Genomic DNA, 20135 nt, shown 5'->3' on the forward strand with positions numbered 1-20135 from the left:
TTGCAGTGGTCATTCACAGTAAGAGAATATGTGTATGAATGCTCTCATACAATGATGAATAGGGCCTTTTACCTGCTTCTTCTCTCCCACGCCAGGCACTCCCAGCCTAATAGCAGGTGTGATGTCTCCAGGAAGAGGAAGGAAGCCGTTTCAGTGCCTTGGCCATGTTCCTTTTTCCCTTCAGCTCTTACCACTTCAGTGCACTCAAGCCCAGTTCTGTCTGCCAGCCCCTGCACCTTGTCTGATGAAGCCCTCTAACTCTGAAGTGCTGGAGCATTAATGCTTCTCTCTCTCTTTTTCTTTTTTTTTTCTTTTGTCTCCATCCAAGGAGACTTTCTTGACTCAGTTATTTCATGAATCTATTTCTAAATATGTTGGCAAGGTTTTCTCCAGTCGTAGATACTCCACCATCCTCTTTCGTATATCAACAAATTCTCTTCTGCTTCCAAATGTGTCCTTCAGGTCACAATTAAGAAACGATCTGAAAATTTCAGAAGCATGAAATTTGTAAATGGAAAACTTCAAACTTCTGCTCATCACTTTTCCTCTGGAACAGCATTTCGAAGTCTTATTCAGCATTTTTTTCTCCATAGCTGAAATTTGCACTCCATGAGGGATATGTGTGTATGCTGGGGTGGGGGGATTGTGGCTATTTAGCAAAGTACGGTGCTGGAGGGTTGCGATAGAATAATGGCCTCACCCAAAGATGCCCACTTCCTATTCCCCAGAACCTCTGAATATGTTACCTTACATGGCAAAAGGGACCTTGCCAGAGTGATTAAGTTAGGGATCTTGAGACGGGGAGATGATCCCGGGTTATCTGGATGAGACCAATATAGTCCCAAGGGTCCTTAAAAGTGGAAGAAGGAGGCAGAAAAAGAGAATCAGAAGGAGGTATGATGAATGTCAATACTTTGATGTTAGCCCAGTGAGACCTGTGTCAGAGTGCTAACTGCAGAACTGTAAGGTCATAAATCTATGCTGTCTTAAGGCACCACCAATTTTGTGGTAATCTGTTACAGCAGCAAAAGAAAACTAATACGGGGGCTATTTAGATTATGTTAGAAAATATTGATACGCAGATTTTACATGATTGAGCAACTCGGAGCAGAGGTGACAATGTGCTAAAGCTGAAATCAGGTAACACCATGTTTTTTCTCAAAATCCTATAATAGCTTTTCATCTCGCACAGAGTGAAAGCCAAGTTCAGATGCTGGCCTCCAAGCCCCACATGATAGATGTCTCCATTTATTATCTGGCCTCATATTCCTCTACGCTTGCCTTCACTCCCTTCTGCTTAAGCCACACAAGCCTTTCTGTTCCTTAGACATATCAAGCAGGTCCTGCCTCAGGGCCTTTGCCTTGACCATACTCCCTGTCCAAAAGCATCTTCCCTGGATAGCCACATTTCCCGTTTACTCACTTCCTTTAGGACTCTGATATGATGGGGCCAAGAACAGTGTCTGGCCATAGTAGGCCCTTAATAAATATTTGTTGAATGAATAAATGAATAAAATGATTCCTTTTTGCTAACTGAAGTAGCTCAATTAGATACTACTGACCTACTTATCAAGACCTTATTATTTTGTGACACTGTATGCATTAGAAAATTTACAATTACATGTCATTTCATTGGTTCAGATTTTCTATTCAATTCTACAGGTTGGGCCATGTCAACAGTGCATTTCTGCATTTGACAATGCCTCTTTGCCATCACATTAAAGAATGAATTGATTTTAGGTTCTTCAATATATTTTTATGTGCTGAGAAACTTGGGAATACTAAGTTTCCCACTAAAGGTGTATTCTGAAAAACAGCTCAATACCTTGAATATATAATAATTTCTAGGAAAGAGGACAATTATTTTAGGAGCATATCAACGCATCCATCAAACTGTTATTTAAATAAGTAGAGTTGGCATTTTATTATGCATTTCCAGTCAGAATAATTACAAAATGAATGCTCCATTTTGTGAAATTACATCAGTTACTCGAAATAAAAAGTATAAAAATAGTGGTAGGCCCATAGCTGGATCATAGGAAGAAATTGTGAAAAATTACTGAAAGCTATTTTAAAATCCTGGCATGTGACTTCATAGAATGATGGAGATTGAAGAGCCTACATATTTGTACCCAAGGACAAGAGAAGATGTGAAAAACAACTGGTTGAATTCTTTTAGTGGAAATTGTAATATAATGTCCAACACCTGGGCGTAGGACATAAGGGAGTAGTGGGGACTGTGGTGAAACTGAAAGCTTGTTTCAGGGCAGCCACTACTCAACTCATATGGGAATGTATGCTGAGTTGCCAGATCTTCTTATTTTTTGTGAGGATCCTAAAATGGAGATTTTTATGTAAACTCTTCTAATATTCAAAACATGCTGGACACCAAATGCATCTGAGAGTCTATAGTTTGTGACCCCAGGTTTAAGATAAAAATCTTCACCCAAACACACAAAAATAGCAAAACAGAACAAATGAATAAAGTCTTTCTTAGACTTCATTAGATCCTGACTTTACTAAATGTCCCACCTGCTGAGTTGATGTGATCAATTCATCTGTAATTTCAATTTCAAAAAGAGAGATGCATATATAAGACAGGAGTAGTGGATTCAAGTAGAGTATTCCATACCTTAAGAAAAATTCTGTTTACAGAATTTCGAGGACTACAGAACAGCCCTGTCTAATATGTAATTTAAAATTTTCTAGTAACTACTTTGTTAAAAGTTTTTTTATTAAGGTGAAATTAATTTTGATACTATATTTTATTTAACTCAATGGGTTCAAAATATCATCACTAAAATATATAATCAGTATTTTTAAATATTAATAATATATTTTATATTCTTTTATTCACTTTAAGTCTTCAAAATTCAGTATGTATTTTACACTTAAACTGCATCTCAGTTCAGACTCGCCATATTCAAGTGGTTAATGACCATGAGTGGATGGTGGTTACCATATTGAGCAGCACAGCTATAGAAGTTCATTGTTGTTTTTCCAAATATTATTATTCATTTTTATTGGAAGTATCAAGTCTAATCATGGCTAACTAAGAAGCTGGAAATTATCTTGGAGAACTTTTTCAGTTTTAAGACACCCATCATTTATTCTTAGAATTTTAACATATCTTACATGACTTTTTGTTGGCAATAATAACAGTTTGGCTTTTATCCTGTTCCAGAGGCAACTGATTCTAAAGCAAATAGCTAAATTCATCAATTGAGTTTTTTTTATGAAATCAACCCATGCAACAGTGAGGGAAAAAAAATCACTTATACAAATGTCTTGGTATTATGCATTCAAAATTTGGATAATTAATTTTTAAATTCTTGGGTTTTTTTTTTTAGTTTAATGTAATACATACTTATTTTTTAAAAAATCAAACAACGCCACAACTACTGAAGCCTGCGCGCCTAGAGCCCGTGCTCTGCAACACGAGAAGCCACCGCAATGAGAAGCCCGTGCACCGCAACGAAGAGTAGCCCTCACTCGCCGCAACTAGAGAAAGTCCGCGCGCAGCAACGAAGACCCAACGCAGCCAAAAATAAATAAACAAATAGATGTCTTTTTTTAAATTATAAAAAAAAAAGTTATAGGATATGAGTCTAAAGTTATAGATACCAACCTGGGGCAGCAACCAACACAAAAAGCAAATGAAAACAAGGCATCATTTCTTGAAAAGCCACTTGCTTCAGCCCAAGCCTTCACTGACCACTAGGGAGTGGCACCTCTTGGTAAGGAGTCCGCTGGTGAAACATTCTGTCTCTGGGCGCCCAGTATACACCTCCTCGTGGCACAATTCTTGCTAAGTGATCTGTAAAGTGACACCCTCTTCTCTCAAATGGGCAAAAGCTCCCGTAAGAAGATTTTCTTGAGCAAAGAGAAAAAGTCCCCGATTTATTTTCGCCTACATGCAAAGGCCTCCCAAACCCTGGTAAATCTGGGGTGGCCAGAATTAGTGAGGACTCTTCATTCATTTTCAAAAGGATTCAGTTTTTAAATGACTGTACTAAGACACATTGTCCTGCCTTGTTCTGTGTGTTTATCACTCCGAGACTTGGCCTAAGACTGAATGGAGAGTTTACATAAAAAGATCTCTGGGGCCAGCACATAGGTGACCCACAGGCTTAATAGGACTTGCGGGCCACATTTTTAAATGCATGAAGAGCCTTCACAATTTGAACTCCAAGAGCATTTGATTGGTCCAGCACCCTACGGTTTATCACAGTTGCTGCGCCTCCCTGTTACACCGCGCAGCTTCTCCCATTTCCCTGTCTCGGCCCATGAGCATTCATGTTTGCAATCCCAGACTCAGTGGTTTCAATCAATTGCTATCTGAATAGGAGTCACATGTTGTTATGGTTACCTAAATAGGCTTATGTGATCTCAGATATTTTCAATAGAAGGATGATGTTAAGAACAAGGGAGTTGTGTTTTGACCAAGCTTTGCCCTGCTCTGGCTTTTTAAAGGGACATTTACAAATGTCTAGGGAATGATTGTATGGGTTTTACTCCAAGCCATATCCCGTGAAGGACGGTGGAAAAGAAAAGTAGCCATATGGGGGACTCCTGAATCAGTGCACTTCTCTCTAGCCCCATTACCCACTATTTAGTTAAACCACTCCAATCTCAGACTTGAGCTACTGGAACAAGGTGACTTCCCAGTCTAGTATCTCCCTCTGTCTTCTCACCACACCCCACACCCAGTTCATTTCAGCATGCTACCTCCTAAATATTTCCAGATTCGCTAAACGTCTATCTCACTCCACGCCTAACCACCAGCATCTCCATCCTTGACCGATTACCTCTTCAGCCACCATACTTCTTCCTCTCCAATGCATTTTCCAAGCGGCACACAGCAATCTTTTTTAAAACACAAACATTAACGTTGCCTTCCTTTGTCACCTGTGTTCTCACTACCTTGGTCTCCTTCCTGACCTCAAACATGACCTAGTTCCCACCTGCCTCAGAACTTTTGCTCTGGTAATACTTTTGCTCTGTGGAATACTTTTCTTTGGAGCACAGATCTGACCATAGTTTGTGTCCTTTTTCAATGCAGCATGTCTTACCTCAAATGTCACTTCTTGGAGAGGCTTTTTTGATCACTCTGGCAGAAGCATTCACTTTCTGTCACTTTCTACAGTGTTCTCCTAGTTTTTTCCTAGCATTCCTTATCAGTGTCTGAAACGTTGTTATCAATTCATTAATAAGTTTGGTGTCTGTGTCCTCCACTAGAGTGTCAGTCCTGGACAGGGATTCCAGTTGCTTTGTCCAGCGCTGGATCCTCACTGCCCGGAACAAATATGTACTGACTAGCTCCTGTAACCAAGCAGGACCCCATGAGGCTTTCCCAGAATAGAACCCCACCTGCCTTTTGTCTGTAGAAAAACTTTAGTCAAAAGATAAATTTAATCAGAGAAGTGAGAAAATGGGGAAAGAAAGGAACACAGTCAAGCAAGACAAAATAATAATACTTTGGCCATTAAACAAAGTCAGGGACCTTTAGTTCTTCCCCAGGGTCTATAGATAATATTCGGAGCCATGTCCTTTGAGCTGTTCTGCAGATACTGAAACCCACCCCCCCAGGTGGAAGAAGTTAATTGTATGCTGCCCACAAGCACGTTGACCCCAAAGCTCTCACTGCAACTAGAGAAAGCCCGTGCACAGCAACGAAGACCCAAAAACAAACAAATTTATTTATTTTTAGAAATTTAAAAAATCAAAAAGCTGTTTATCCTCATATCCTTCTCCTTAGCCCTTCCTATTTCGTTGTCTCTCTTCTATACAGCAGATTTTTCTCACCAATTGTATGAAGAAATTGTGATGTATATTTTCATGTAATTTGATTTTTGGAATTCTATCACCTTATGTGGTGAGTTCTTCCAAAATGTAATTTTTTTCCAATTAAAAAAAATTCATAGAGACAGAAATGTTATTAGGAGTTCTTGTTTAGTGGGCATAGAGTCTCAGTTTTGCAAGATAAAAAAAGTTCTGGAGACAGTGGTGGTGATGGTTGCACAACAGTATGAACATACTTCCTGCCACTGAGCTGTACACTTCAAAATGGTAAATTTTATATGACGTCTATTTTACCACAATTTAAATTTTTTTTATTTTCTATTTTTAAAATTTTAATGATTGAAAAACCCTAATAGGGATTTCCCTGGCAGTTCAGTGCTTAAGTCTAGGAGCTTCCACAGGGATTCCAGTTGTCTTGCTCAACACTGGATCCTCACTGCCCAGAATAAATATGTATTGACTAGCTCCTGCGGGGGCATGGGTTTGATCCCTGGTCGAGGAATTAAGATCCTGCATGCCGCGCTGCACGGCCAAAACAAAACAAAACAAAAACTCTAATTACTTTCCATTATTCTGAAGAGCCAGACCAAAATCTTTCAATTGTTCTGTAGGATCCAGCAGGTTTGGCCCTGCCTATCTCTCCAGCTCCTCAGATACATCCATCTCTTTGCTGCAGCCACCCTGACTATCTTGTAAATTTTCAAAGACATCAGACTCCTACCACCTCAGGGCTTTGGTACGTGCTGATTCATCTGCCTGGAGCAGACAGATCCTCGCAAGTAACTCTTTTATCTTGTTGAGCTCTCTGGCCCAATGATCTTATCAGGCAGAACTACTGCATTAAAATCTGCGTTTTAATAAGATCCCCAGGTAATTTCCGTGCACACGAAAGTCTGAGAAGCCAGCTCCAGATGACTGATGAGCGCAAACACAGCAAACAAAGTAATCCTTGTATCTCCCAACACTTTTCTAGAGTTTTCCTTCTTAGCTTCTAGTTAAGTTCAGACTGAAAAACTCAAAGCACCAGAGAAGGATGGGAATAAATCCTAGTGTCTGCTGCCACCTTGTGGTGGGAAGTTCAAACCCAGCCAGAATTTGCTCTTCTCCGGGAAATAAACTAGCAAATGTTAAAGGGAGCGGTGGACTCAACTTTCTCAGCCACATGTGTTGAGAGATCACTACAAAATACGAGATATAATAAAATCGCCCTTGGAAGTGAACTGTGAGAAGGCCAAATAAAAACCTGACAGAGAGAGCATTCAGCAGCTCTACTTGAAAAATCTAACAAAAGCTGGGATCATTGGAATTCCTATTGGTTCTGGTTCTGCCCTCTTAGGAATTCAAACATGCACACCTGACTGTGATAATCAATTGGTGTGTGATTATTTTATTACCAACCCAAATGGCAGTGGTTAGACAATCAGGTCACCTGTTCTGCCTCTGCCTTGCCCAGAAGTTCACAACAGAAAAGGGAATTTCCCACCGCTCTGTCAAATGCATCGCTGGTGACCTCTGTGAAGTGGTAAACAGGGCCGGTCCAACAAATGATGTCTCTAACACCTTAAAGGGAATAAGGAAGCAATTCCAAAAATTTCCTACGTACTTTACCCCAAACAGCCCAGAAGTTAAAAGCGCCTCAGTCACTCACTGCATGATTTTGTTTTGAAGTTTGTGAGCTCAAGAGCTAAAGAAATCCAAAACAGCTACCACAGGTGCAGTTGATAGCAATGGACCATCCCCACCTGTATACACCAGAGCCCTTTAAGGTTGCTTACGGAAGAGTTGGCTGGTACCGAAGATTTCAGCAACCCAGAAAGAGAAATGGCTCATTCAAAAGGAAAGGGATTGAAAGGTAGGAAACTGGGACTCATCTTCTTCTCTCTTGAGTGAGAGTCTTTGGATTTTGCATTGACCAGTATTCACCGTGATGATTAGAAAAGGTAGCATCTCTTTTTAAGCGTTGCATTCAGAAATGAAGGCTCTATGGATTAGAGGAGGAGACAGCATTTATACACTGGATCAGAGAACCTAGTGCCACAACGGAAGCTTCATTTTGTGATTAGAAAAGTCTTCATTGTAATGGGGAAAACCTTTCCTTTCTACCTGAATTTGAGTTTTAATGTTGCATATTATACTAAAATAAGCAGACAGTAAGTTAATATGTCAGTCTCACAATTTTAGACAGCAAATACTATTATTCTGAAAATTCAATAGTGCATTTTTCAAGAGGAGTCCATGAGCAATGCTCTTCCTGTTCCCTCTTCCAGCAGTTCTGGCTGCTGAAATACATGCTAATTGTATTTCACCCATGTGCACGCTCTTTAATGTAACCTAAAAACTGTCTTATACCTAATTTTTCTTGCCAATGGCAAAACCATGAAGACAAGCATGAAATACTCCAAAAATAATACATTTTAATTTGGAAAGTCAGTGAGATGAATTATTTTCCAATTTTGAGGGCAGGGTGTCTTCTTTCTTACCAGGTTCATGAGCAGTAGCTTAGATAGATAGAAATGAGGTGTTTTCATGAGACCTGAAGCCTCAGAGATCAGACTTCTGAACTTCCACAGGCAAAATGAAATTTTGCAGAGATTTCCACTTTCAGTAAGAAACAGGGATTAAAAGGAGAGGCAATACAACCAAATAAATTCACAACCAACCAAGATACTTAAAAGCTTAGGAAAGAAAGGATTCTTTTCATAACAGCAATGGCAGCAGTTCTATCCTAGGCTCTGGAGCAAAATTACGTTTGTTAATTATGTTATAAATAGACTGGGAATAAGGGTGGAGGGATGGGAATGGGAGAGGCATTCTAGAGATTCAGAAACTGCTTAGGGCAGGGCTTTTTATTTGAGGGGTTGCATGGACGGCCTTGGGGGTTCCTGAACCTCCTGAATTGTATTTCCATGTGTATGTGTATTTACGGTAGTAGAAACAGATGGCTTTATTAAAAGATTCTCAGAAGGGTCCATGGGAAATTAGTCTTGGCCCGTAAATGACCTTTGGGCAAATTAGAATATGGCACCCCTTCCTCAGGACACTTGACTGCCCTCTGCTGGAAAGTTATTGTAATATAGTAACTATGCTCAACTATAATGAATGTGAATAATACCACCTTGTGAGTGTGTGTGTGTGTGTGTGTGTGTGTATGTACAACTAACATAACTCTACGTCCTTGGTCCCACAAAGGAGGCTGCTAGCCTATGAGGGCTCCCTTCTTTTGACCTCTTAGCTTGCACTCCCTTCTTGCCTTTTAAATTTTTTCCACACAGATCTGTTCCACATGGTAATAAAAGCTATCATTTATTGAATGTATTATCAGGTTCCAAGCACATAAATTGTTTTCTTTTATTTGTACATTCTTGAGAACAACATACCTATTTTCAAATGAGAAAACTGAAGCTTATAGATGTTAAATAACATGACCAAGATCACACAGTTAGGAAGTATGGTGCTGGTTTGAACCAAACCATTTAACTCCAGTGCTTGGGCTGAACTATTTTAGTGGGCTGAACTACTTCTCCTGCATAATGACAGAGAAGCTGAATGATTTAGGTTCAATTGAGAATAGTGTTTTTCTGGAGGTTGGTATTTTGCTACTGGTGGGACTTGACATAGTTTAAGTAGTATATGAAAAATGTTTTTAATAGTTATGAATTTATTTATATCCTCATTAGAAATATGTATTACATGTATTATAAATATAATGTAACATAATATAATATAAAACCTGGGATTTCACCCAGAGAAATGAAGATTTATGCTCACACAAAAACTTGTACACACGTTTATAGTAGCTTTATTCATAACGGCCCCAAATTGGAAACTACCCAAATGTCTTCCAATGAGTGAATGGTTAGACAGAGTTTGGTACGCCCACATCATGGAATGTTACTCAGCAATAAAGAGGAATAGAATATTGATAAACACAACAACCTGGATGAATCTCTGGAGAATTATGCTGAATAAAAAAAGGAAACCCCAAAAGATTTTACAGTTGACTCTTGAACAAAGCAGGGGTTAGGGATGCCAGCCATCTGCACAGTCAAAAATCCATGTATAACCTAGAGTCAGCCCTCCATATCTGCAGTTCCTTGGTGTCTAAGGTTCCACATCCACAGACTCAACTGACCTTGGATCATGTAGTACTTACGATTGAAAAAAATTTGCATGTAAGTAGAACTGCACAGTTCAGACCCATGTTGTTCCAGGGTCAACCATATGCTGTATGATTCCATTTATAGTACCTTCTTGAAAGGACATAGATTATACACATGGAGGACAGCTTAGTGATTGCCAGGGTTTAAGGAAAAGGTAGGGGTGAGTGGGAAGTGGGTGTGGCTATAAAACAAAGGATCCTGGTGGTGATAGAAATGTTCGGTATCTTGACAGTATCAGTGTCAATATCCTGGTTGTGCCAATGTATTTTAGTTTTGCAGGAGTTTGCCATTGGGGGAAACTGGATAAAGAGTACACAGAGAATCTCCCTGTATTATTTATTACAAATGCATGTGAAACTACAATTATCTCGAAATAAAAAGGTTAATTTTTTAAAATGCCTGGGATTTTATGGATATTGTTGCTTTGGAGGAAACTAACAAAAAACAGTTAATGGAGGAAGAATATTAGGTAAATCCAGGGTATCATGGAATGGGTGATATTTACCTAGCACAGAGGATAACAACACAGACTTTGGGGTCAGATTGTCTGGGCATAAGTTATTTAATCTTATTTAATCTTTCCAACTTTTAATTTCCTCATTTGTGAAATGGAGAGGACAGTAGGAGGATTAAATTGTGTAATACATATGAAAGAACTTAGATGAGTGTTTAACACATAGAAGTCTATTAAGAAGAGTTACCTATTTACTAAAATATGCAAAAATTACTAAAATATGCAAAATTACTAAAATACGCAAAAATTACTAAAATATGCAAAAATGATGAAGATGCTATATGACTATTTGGAATTTTGGAAATAATGCATTTGGAATTATTCTCTCTAAATGAGTATTCTATGTAAATGCAGTGTTTATGGGACCTTGGAGACTATATTCTTTATTGACTACCCTATCAGACTCTTTCATCTCTCATCACTGTAGCCTGGGAAGCACTAAATCCAGCAAAAACTATCTCAAACCATTACTGAAATAAGATCTCCAATTTGCCAATATGAGGTAATATAATTTAACAACCACAAACCAAGATTAAAATCTGCATTCTATGCTTGGTCAATTAAGTTAATCTCTCTATGTCTCAGTTTACTCATTAGTAAAATGAAGATAATAATATAACCTACCTGCTATGAGGATTAAATGAGATAGTGTCCAGAATGCACTTCTAGAGTTTGGCAACAAAACGCCAAGTAGTTGCTTTGGCTTTATTCTTCTGTGATTTGGGTCTTCAAATTTATTTTTTGCAACTGTATAATTTTTTCACATTTGCAGTGGATTTTAATGATTTAAATGATACCTTTTTTTTTTTTTTTTGTGGTAAGTGGGCCTCTCACTGTTGTGGCCTCTCCCGTTGTGGAGCACAGGCTCCGGATGCACAGGCTCAGTGGCCATGGCTCACGGGCCCAGGTGCTCCATGGCATGTGGGATCTTCCCGGACCGGGGCACGAACCCGTGTCCCCTGCATTTGCAGGCGGACTCTTAACCACTGTGCCACCAGGGAAGCCCAATGATACCTTTTTTTAACTTTTCAATTTCCTTGATGCAAATTATTTTTCTTTTGTTCAGATGGCATAGAGCTGTGTCTACCAACTTAGTAAAACAAAATGTGTTGGTCCCCAAAGAGGAATCATCCAATGAGAGTGACATGGAATTTCATGAAAGCCAGCAAAATCAGAAAAGAGATTTGGTCAAGAAAGTGAAGACTTTTGGGGGGAGGATGCTGTCACACAAGTACAGAAGCAAGGCCAGCAAGTGTCAGCAGAGAGGGCTCCACTAACCCTAAGGAAACCCTCCTTTCAAATACGCAGAGCCTTCTTCCTAGAATTGTCAAGGAGCTTCCATCGCCCAAGTTGTTTACCAAACCAAGAATGAGAAAGCTCTCACAGAATGGTAATCAAAGGCAACATATGGTTATGTTGCGTCAAGGCCAAGAGGAAAAATGAAATTAGGATGGCTTTTCTTGCTACCCCAAGTATGGCATCTCCTGGGAGCCATATTCTGAAATGCAGAAGCTCAAGCCCCACCCAGGTCTACTGAGTCAGAATCTGCATTTTAGAAAGACCCCCAGGTGACTGATATGTACATGCATTTTGAAAAGCTCTGAATTAGATCATCTTTGAGGTCCCTCCCAGTCCAATTAATCAGTCGTTCTCATCAGTCTAAAGCTACTTTTCATTTAAATACAGATGCACACATAGGCATATGTATGTGTATATGCATATACACATACACATATATTAGAAAATCAAACCAAAGTGGGATTTTGTTTTGTTTTGTTTCTGGAGAAAGGAGTGAGGCAGACTTTCAAATGGCTACTTCTTTTTTTTTTTTTTTTTTTACATCTTTATTGGAGTATAATTGCTTTACAATGTTGTGTTAGTTTCTGCTGTATAACAAAGTGAATCAGTTATACATATACATATGTTCCCATATCTCTTCCCTCTTGCATCTCCCTCCCCCCCACACTCCCTATCCCACCCCTCCAGGCGGTCACAAAGCACCGAGCTGATCTCCCTGTGCTATGCGGCTGCTTCCCACTAGCTATCTACCTTACGTTTGGTAGTGTATATATGTCCATGCCTCTTTATCGCTTTGTCACCGTTTACCCTTCCCCCTCCCCATAACCTCAAGTCCATTCTCTAGTAAGTCTGTGTCTTTATTCCTGTTTCACCCCTAGGTTTTTCATGACATTTTTTTTTCTTAAATTCCATATATATGTGTTAGCATACGGTATTTGTCTTTCTCTTTCTGACTCACTTCACTCTGTATGACAGACTCTAGGTCTATCCACCTCATTACAAATAGCTCAATTTCGTCTCTTTTTATGGCTGAGTAATATTCCATTGTATATATGTGCCACATCTTCTTTATCCATTCATCCGATGATGGACACTTAGGTTGTTTCCATCTCTGGGCTATTGTAAATAGAGCTGCAATGAACATTTTGGTACATGACTCTTTTTGAATTATGGTTTTCTCAGGGTATATGCCCAGTAGTGGGATTGCTGGGTCATATGGTAGTTCTATTTGTAGCTTTTTAAGGAATCTCCATACTGTTCTCCACAGTGGCTGTATCAATCAGCATTTGAACGGTTAACTTTGTCTTTTTTGCAACGTGGTGATGCTGTTTTGGGGGGGCCCTCATGAGTGATGACTAATGATACTACTACTATTTGCATTCTCCTCTGTAGCTTTTTAAAATTAATAGACCTTATTTTTTAGAGCAGTTTTAGGTTTACTGGAAAATTGGGCAGAAAATACAGAAATTTGTTCCCATATACCTCTCTCTCTACTTACCCTACCCCCATAGTTTCCTCTGTTATTAACATCTTGCCTTAGCATGGTACATTTGTTACAGTTGATGAGCCAATATTAATATATTATTATTAAGTATAGTCCATAGTTTACATTAGGGTTCACTCTTCGCCCTGCACACTTCTGTGGGTTTGAAAAACCTACCATGTAATGTGTCTCTCATTATAATATCATACAGAAGAGCTTCACTGCCATGAATATCCTTTGTAGGTTTCGAATACCCTTTATAGCACAGCATCCAGAAACATATAAAGTCCTTATGTATATGTAGGAAATTCAAACATACCTTCAAATTTCACATGGTTATAAGGCTGCAAGCCTAGTGGATACTTTTTGCAGAAAAAAAAAAAAAAACAAAAAACAAAAATGATGGCTTCCAGCTGACTGATTGCCCTTTCAAACAAACTCTCTCTTCCGGAAAAAGCAGTCACCATTACAAGGATCCAAGCATCTAGCAATTACCTGGTATGGATTGACCTGCCTATTTCTGTTAAAAATAGCAAAGAGGACATGCTTATATACTGATGGGGCTGGAGTTGGAGAGTCCAGCAGAAAACACTTCCAGCTGACTGATTGCCCTTTCCAAGCATCGCCTTCTTCTCATCTTAGTTGGAATAACAAATCTCTGCACTAAGATCTTCCCAAGAAACTTGCCCATCCTTTAGGCTTCCACTCAAACATTCTGACCCTCAGCTGTGAGCAAAAGACAGTTGCTCATCCCTGTTGACCCTCATTACACTTTTTAAACAAAAATTTAGTAAGTAATTATTATATGCCAGCCACACTATTAGGGATAGAGTAGCAGATAGAACACACATGGTCCCTACCCTCCTGGAGTTACAGCACAGAGGGACATTCCAGCATTATGCAGATAATTACCTCTGATGCAAAGTAGCAGCAGAAGGCACTATGGGTAGACATCACGGATGCTAATTTAGGGGAGGGGGCTCAGGAAAGGCCTCTCTGTGGAAGGATCAACTCAGATGAGATCTGAGGGACAACTAGAGTTAGATAAGGAAAGAGTGGTGAGAACAGTTTCCCAGGAAGAGGGGAGAACACTTTCAGGTTCCAACATCAAGAGACCACTGGGCGTAATTAAGAAATTAAAGTAATCCAGCCAGGGAGAGGCTGGTGAATAAGGTGGTAAGGGTGTCTGTAAGCCATGTTAAGAAATTTTAACTTTTCCTAAGGGTGATAAGAAACCATCAAATATTTTCGAGCTGGTGATTTATATAATCTGATTGGCATTTTTTAAAGGTAGCTGAGCCTGCAGGGTAGAGACTGGATCGAAGGAGAGCAAGAAGAGATACAGAAGGAACAATAAACAGGCTCTTACATTCGTTCAGGCAAGGGATGGTAATAGCTTGGACGAGTCGTGGCAGTGGGGATGGTGAGATCAAGGGAGAAATATTCATAGGTAGAAGTTGCAAGATTTGGGGGTGAGCTGGACAGTGACAGGGGAGAAGGAAGGGTCCCTGGGTTGAGCATCTGCTTTGAAGGTGGAGCCACCAGTCACTGAGATGAGGAACCCCGGCTGCTAGATATGGTTATCAATGGACCTAAAGCAGCTGAGTTGATTTCAGGTGCTGCGCACAGCTTGAAGACGCTGAAACGGAACAAGCTGCAAAACCCTTTTTCCAAATGACCCTGTCGATCCCTTTGACTACAGCAAGGAAAAAGCCTCATTTCCTGCCCTTTTCTGTTTTAGTAAAAAAGAGAGTAACCTCAAGTTTAGTGCCTTCTCCAGGCAATAACATGGTTTTGGTTTTACCATACGAGTCTCAGTGCCTATATTTATGATATTGGTTTTTGATTTATGATAGCGTTTTAAGTTTTCTTTATAAGTACGTTTATTGTGTTAAGAATTGAATTGATAGAGAAAAATATTAAGGGCTCTAGGGTTCACGGGGTTCCTGGAATGTGGGAAAAACTATTAAGACGGTATGTGAATGGCTGAGCTTTGTGCCACTTTGCTGCAGAGTAGATTTAAACTTGGCTTTTGTCAACAGCAAATACTCAAGGGATTGTCTTACACATTAGAGGGTTACTTTTCCGAATTCCACAAGAGTTACAGGGAAAGGCAACAGAGGTCAAAACTGAAGTCTCAAAGACAGGTAACCACCTTGTTAAGATGGGTCGGTGACCACTGAGGTCATGACCACAAGAAAAGGCAAATGTTCAGGAGGAAGTGTAAGCTTCAGCAAAACAAATCCATTTTTAATTTTTAACCCCAAAGAAAAAAGCCACTGAGACAGCGTGTGATGCTGGCTTTTCAGGAGACTTTCAAATAGGGAGCATGTGTCTATTACTGTGATCCTTCAAGATTGTCTGTTTTTTTCTTCCCCTTCCCTCCAAGCAACTATACAACTTGATGTTGTAGAAGCAGAGACAGAGGAGATAACCCAAGGAAATACACTCCTCCGAGCCAGGAGAACCACCAAGCGGTTATCTGTGACATCCCTTCCCTCAGGCCTGCAGAAGGTAAAATGCTAAAACAAACTCACCTCTAAAGACTTATCAGTAAGTCAGTGTTTAGGGATGTTGTAAAAACCAAGTTCTCTGCCACTGCAAGTCCCTCATAATAAAGCATTTAAAGCTGCTACTTGTGTGTCTCCACTCCCAGAATTTAGGGCACAGAATGTAGACTTTCCAGTTCTGATTCCTCTAGTTCTGAGCTCAAACTGTCCAGCTTCTGCTACAATCTGGGCAACAGTGGCGTTTACAGCTTTATATTGACTTTGTCAGCTGTTCAGATATCAAGACTCATTAGTATATTAGCACCTGGCCTATCATGCATACACGTGGAGAGGAATTCTCTAGATCAACCCAATAGAATTTCTGCGAGGATGCAAGTGTACATTTGTCCAAAATAGTAGCCATTAGCACGTGTGGCCTTTTCAGACTTTGGAATGTGGCCAGTGCAACTGAGGAGCTGAATTTTAAAGTTTATGTCATTGTAATTGAAACTAGAATACAAATAGCCATATGTACAGTACAGACAGTACAGCACTAGGTGATCCAGGACTCTCCAACCCAAAGCTTGTACTTACCTGTACTTATCAAGCTTTAGCCTAAATTGCCCAGACTATCTTTTTAATAGAACCCTGAAATACTATCATTACTTTAGATATAATAAGCATTGACTTAAAGCTGACTGTGTTCCAGGCCCTGTTCTCAGTGCTTTAAAAATACCAACTCAGTTAATCCTTAACGACAGCCCTATAAGGTAGAGAGCGATAGGTTACTACAGTAAGTAGGATATTATTTTAGGGGTGGCAACGAGAGGTTAAGTAATTGGCCCAGATAATTGGAAGAGCCAGGCTTCAAACAGCAGAAGACCTGGCTCTGGAGTGCTTAGTCCTAATTACTATGCTAGGTACTAACTGCACTGTCCAATATGGTAGCCAATAGCCCCGTGTGACTACTTACATTAATTAAAATTAAAGTCCATTCCCTTCGCTGCAGTAGCTACCTTTCAAGTGCTCAGTAAACATATATGGCCAGTGTCTGTTGTACTGGACAGCACAGATAAGAACATTTCCATTTTTGTGGGAAGTTCTGTCGAACAGTGCTGCTCTAGAGCGTCACTGCCAGAGCGCACCAATATTAGTTTTGAATTTTACCTCTTTTGTGCTAAGTTTGCACTTATCGTACTCCTATTATGTGCTGGGCAGTTTGGGGAGGCTATAAAGGTGATCCAAGGTCATGGTCCTGTTTGTGTGGAACTTATAGTTTGATAGAGGAGATGGACATTAAACTATGGTACTGTTAGCTCTCAGAATGTTCTCAAAAGTATATTTGAATTAATAGCCCACATTTCAAAATTAGAAAAATTCAAACAGAAATCTGGATTTTCAACTTCCTTTTGGAAAACAGGAGGAGTTGGCAACACTGGGCCCACAATTCCTGGGGCAACTGCAGCAGGCGCAGAGGCCTGCCCCCTTTGCAGGAGGGCGTGTTCTCTCCAGTTCACACCAGCCCCAAGTGAGCCTGTTTTGCAAACCCTGCCTGACCCTTCAAGGCATTTGACTTTTTAATAGTGGTATTCAACAAACACAGAAATAACTTAAGTAGTTACCAAGTGCTTAATAGAAAAAAAAAAAGCCCCCCAAACACTTGGTTTTACGAGAGAGGAAAAAGAGGGGTCATACTCTGGACGGACTGGGGAAGATTCTGCCAGTGACACTTGAGCCTGGGCGAGCTGGCAGGGCAGAGCGGAGGTTCCACAGACTCATTTGTAAACTCAGGCAAAGGGCAAGACCCAGATGTGGTCCCACATCCTACTTTGTGTAGCCCTCACAATAGTCCTGATGCTAATTACTAAGCACAAGGGGAAGGAAGAGTGAACCCAATAAGACTAAAAAGGGCATATTAGCCAGGAGCCATGACCTAGGAATGATTTCCAATAGCACAGGTACTTGTAACCAGCAAGCCAGGGACCAGGGGAAGAGTATCAGGCATGCAGCGAAAAGAACCCAGAGCTTTCTTTTTATGTTTGGAGACATGCCTGTCATGAAAATAAGGAAACCTGCAGAAACGAGACCAAATTAACAACTGGATCCAGTGATAATGAGCTTTCTGGGGCACTGGTCTACAACAGCCCCACACTCTGTGCTCAGCGGCTGCAGAAGCAATTTCTTCTTCTTCCCCTTACAAATGACCTGCTTTTTTCCTGACACTGTATTTTCTCTTAGAACCAGACAATCTCATTTCTCTGCACCCTATAGATCTCTTCAAAGCGAGCTCTGGGCACAAAGGAGATACCTGGGGGGTGGAGAATAATATGAATACGACCTCCAACTCGACGTTGTTATGTGGCGAATGTCCAGTTTATAAGAGAATGTCCCAAAGGTGAGAATGTTCATTTAAGCACCGTCACAGATATCATGTTAGCACTTCTTAATCTGATGTATTTTTGCATTTTTATGATAGTTCCGTATTCCTCAAAAAAGAAACCACGCTTTCCAGCATTCAAAAAAAAGAAACATAGCACGGAAAACATCCTCCGAAAATCAGATTTGACAGTAGGAAAGCTTCAAATGCAGGTAGTGGACAAAGGCTTTTACTTTGGTGTTTCAAAAGCATCAGAGGGCCAGGCTTAACTGAATGCACAGCCCTGCTTGACAGCGCGGATGTGGGATGAAACTAATGATTAGCATGAAGGAACGTTAGTGGGGGGCATTCAAGAGTGGCTACAGGATTGCTGAGGGCACCGAGGATGGTGCTGTGTGCCTAATAAATATTAAGTGAATTCAGTTAAAATGAAGGCACACACATGGGCTTCTTTTGAGAAGAAATGAGATCCTCTTTACCACTGGGTGGTAAATGCATGTTTTCAAGCTCTGTTTGCTATGACTTGAATTAGATTAATACTTTGGGACTTGTAAACGTCCAACAATTCCTGAACTTATCTCTCAGGAAAAACAGGCCACCTTTGGGTGTGGACAAGGCTTTCTAACACATGGTTTCATTTCTCTGTATCTGGCTGTCATAGGTGGATGACCTCATAGAAGCAGTGACAGATACATCCATGAAGCTATTGGCCCAAAGACACGCTGAGCTTCAACAGTGTGAGTTTCTAGGGGATGAAATCCTTCAGTCTTCCAAGCAGTTCCAGAGGATATCCAAGAGAACCATGAGGAAGTATAAAGTGAAAAACGTGTGTTTCCCATGTACCTGGTGCTGCTTCTGATTTTGTTTCTGACAGCGCAAAAGTTATGTTCATAGGGGTTCTTATCTTTTGGTACATAATCCTGAATAAGTTTCTCTTAATCAGTGGTGGCAGCGGGGCGGGGGGGGGGGTAAGGGGGGGGGGGGTGGGTGGTAAAAATATTCTGCCCAGCAGTCCTTAAAAAAGATCCTTTGGGAAAAATTCATTTTTAATTCTGAGTCAATATAAGCAAATTTTTGCTTCATAATTCTTACTAATAATGGAAAATAGAAATATTTATCAGGGCATAGCAATTCTGCAAAGAAATTTCTCCCATGAAATTTGCCAGATGAAATTAGAAGAAGCACTTAAAAGTATTTTGACACTTTCACTGTGTCTACTATTGAGCTAACTTTAAACTTTCGTTTTTAAAGATACGAGTTTGTATCAAAATTACAAAAATGTAGCATTATTAAGGTATGATTCATGCAAAATGCCATGTTTCTGCACTAAAATAAATGGATAAGGATAGATCCTAACAAGTATTAGCCATGTAATTCAGTACTTAAGACAATTGTACGTGATTCAGACCTGGCTTAATTTTTTTTAAAAGATCATGAAATCCTTTTTGCAAGACTCTTGAAAATGACTCCTACAGAACAAAACGATAGAGAGAAAACATTTCAACACAACACTTAACAACCACATTGCTCAAGTATTAAGGACAGAGATCTAGAAAGTTTTGCATATTGATTTACTTTGCATCGTGTAATTACCTCTGATATCAGTGATTCTTAATATCATGGAACCTCTCCCACAATAAGCATACACCACAAACATTTTGTACATAATTTCACAAGTTCACAGCCCTCCTGAGAGCCTACTCATGGACTTCATTTTCAAAAGTGGTAACGATTTCCAGAAATCAACTAATTTTCTCAGGTACATCCTAGAAATGCCACCTTCTCACTATCTTCCACTTATTTTGTGAGCAAATCAATGTTACCAGTTAAAAACTACCTAGAATACCAATGAGCACTAACATATCTGGCTTGAAAATATTTCATTAAACATTTTTGCATGTTGCTTCCTATCTTTTAAGTATAAGAAAGGCATTTCAGGGCTTCCCTGGTGGCGCAGTGGTTGAGAGTCCGCCTGATGATGCAGGGGACACGGGTTTGTGCCCCAGTCCAG

The 20135-nt window shown here is 39.9% G+C and overlaps 1 protein-coding gene across 1 annotated transcript in view; it reads left to right on the forward strand.

The window, feature by feature from the left end:
- The window catches only part of CUNH3orf49 (chromosome unknown C3orf49 homolog), a 40502-nt gene extending 21142 nt beyond the window's left edge, over positions 1-19360 (forward strand). Inside the window, exons 2-3 of the mRNA XM_027121305.1 lie at positions 15648-15772; positions 18224-19360. Coding sequence (XP_026977106.1) covers positions 15648-15772; positions 18224-18313 — 215 coding nt within the window. The 3' untranslated portion in view covers positions 18314-19360. The remainder of the gene's footprint in view (positions 1-15647; positions 15773-18223) is intronic.
- Positions 19361-20135: the final 775 nt, after the last annotated feature.

This window comes from Aethalodelphis obliquidens, unplaced genomic scaffold (genome assembly GCF_003676395.1).
Source record: "Aethalodelphis obliquidens isolate GAN/ISIS:26980383/991018 unplaced genomic scaffold, ASM367639v1 scaffold22, whole genome shotgun sequence".
Classification (NCBI taxonomy): Eukaryota; Metazoa; Chordata; class Mammalia; order Artiodactyla; family Delphinidae; genus Aethalodelphis; species Aethalodelphis obliquidens.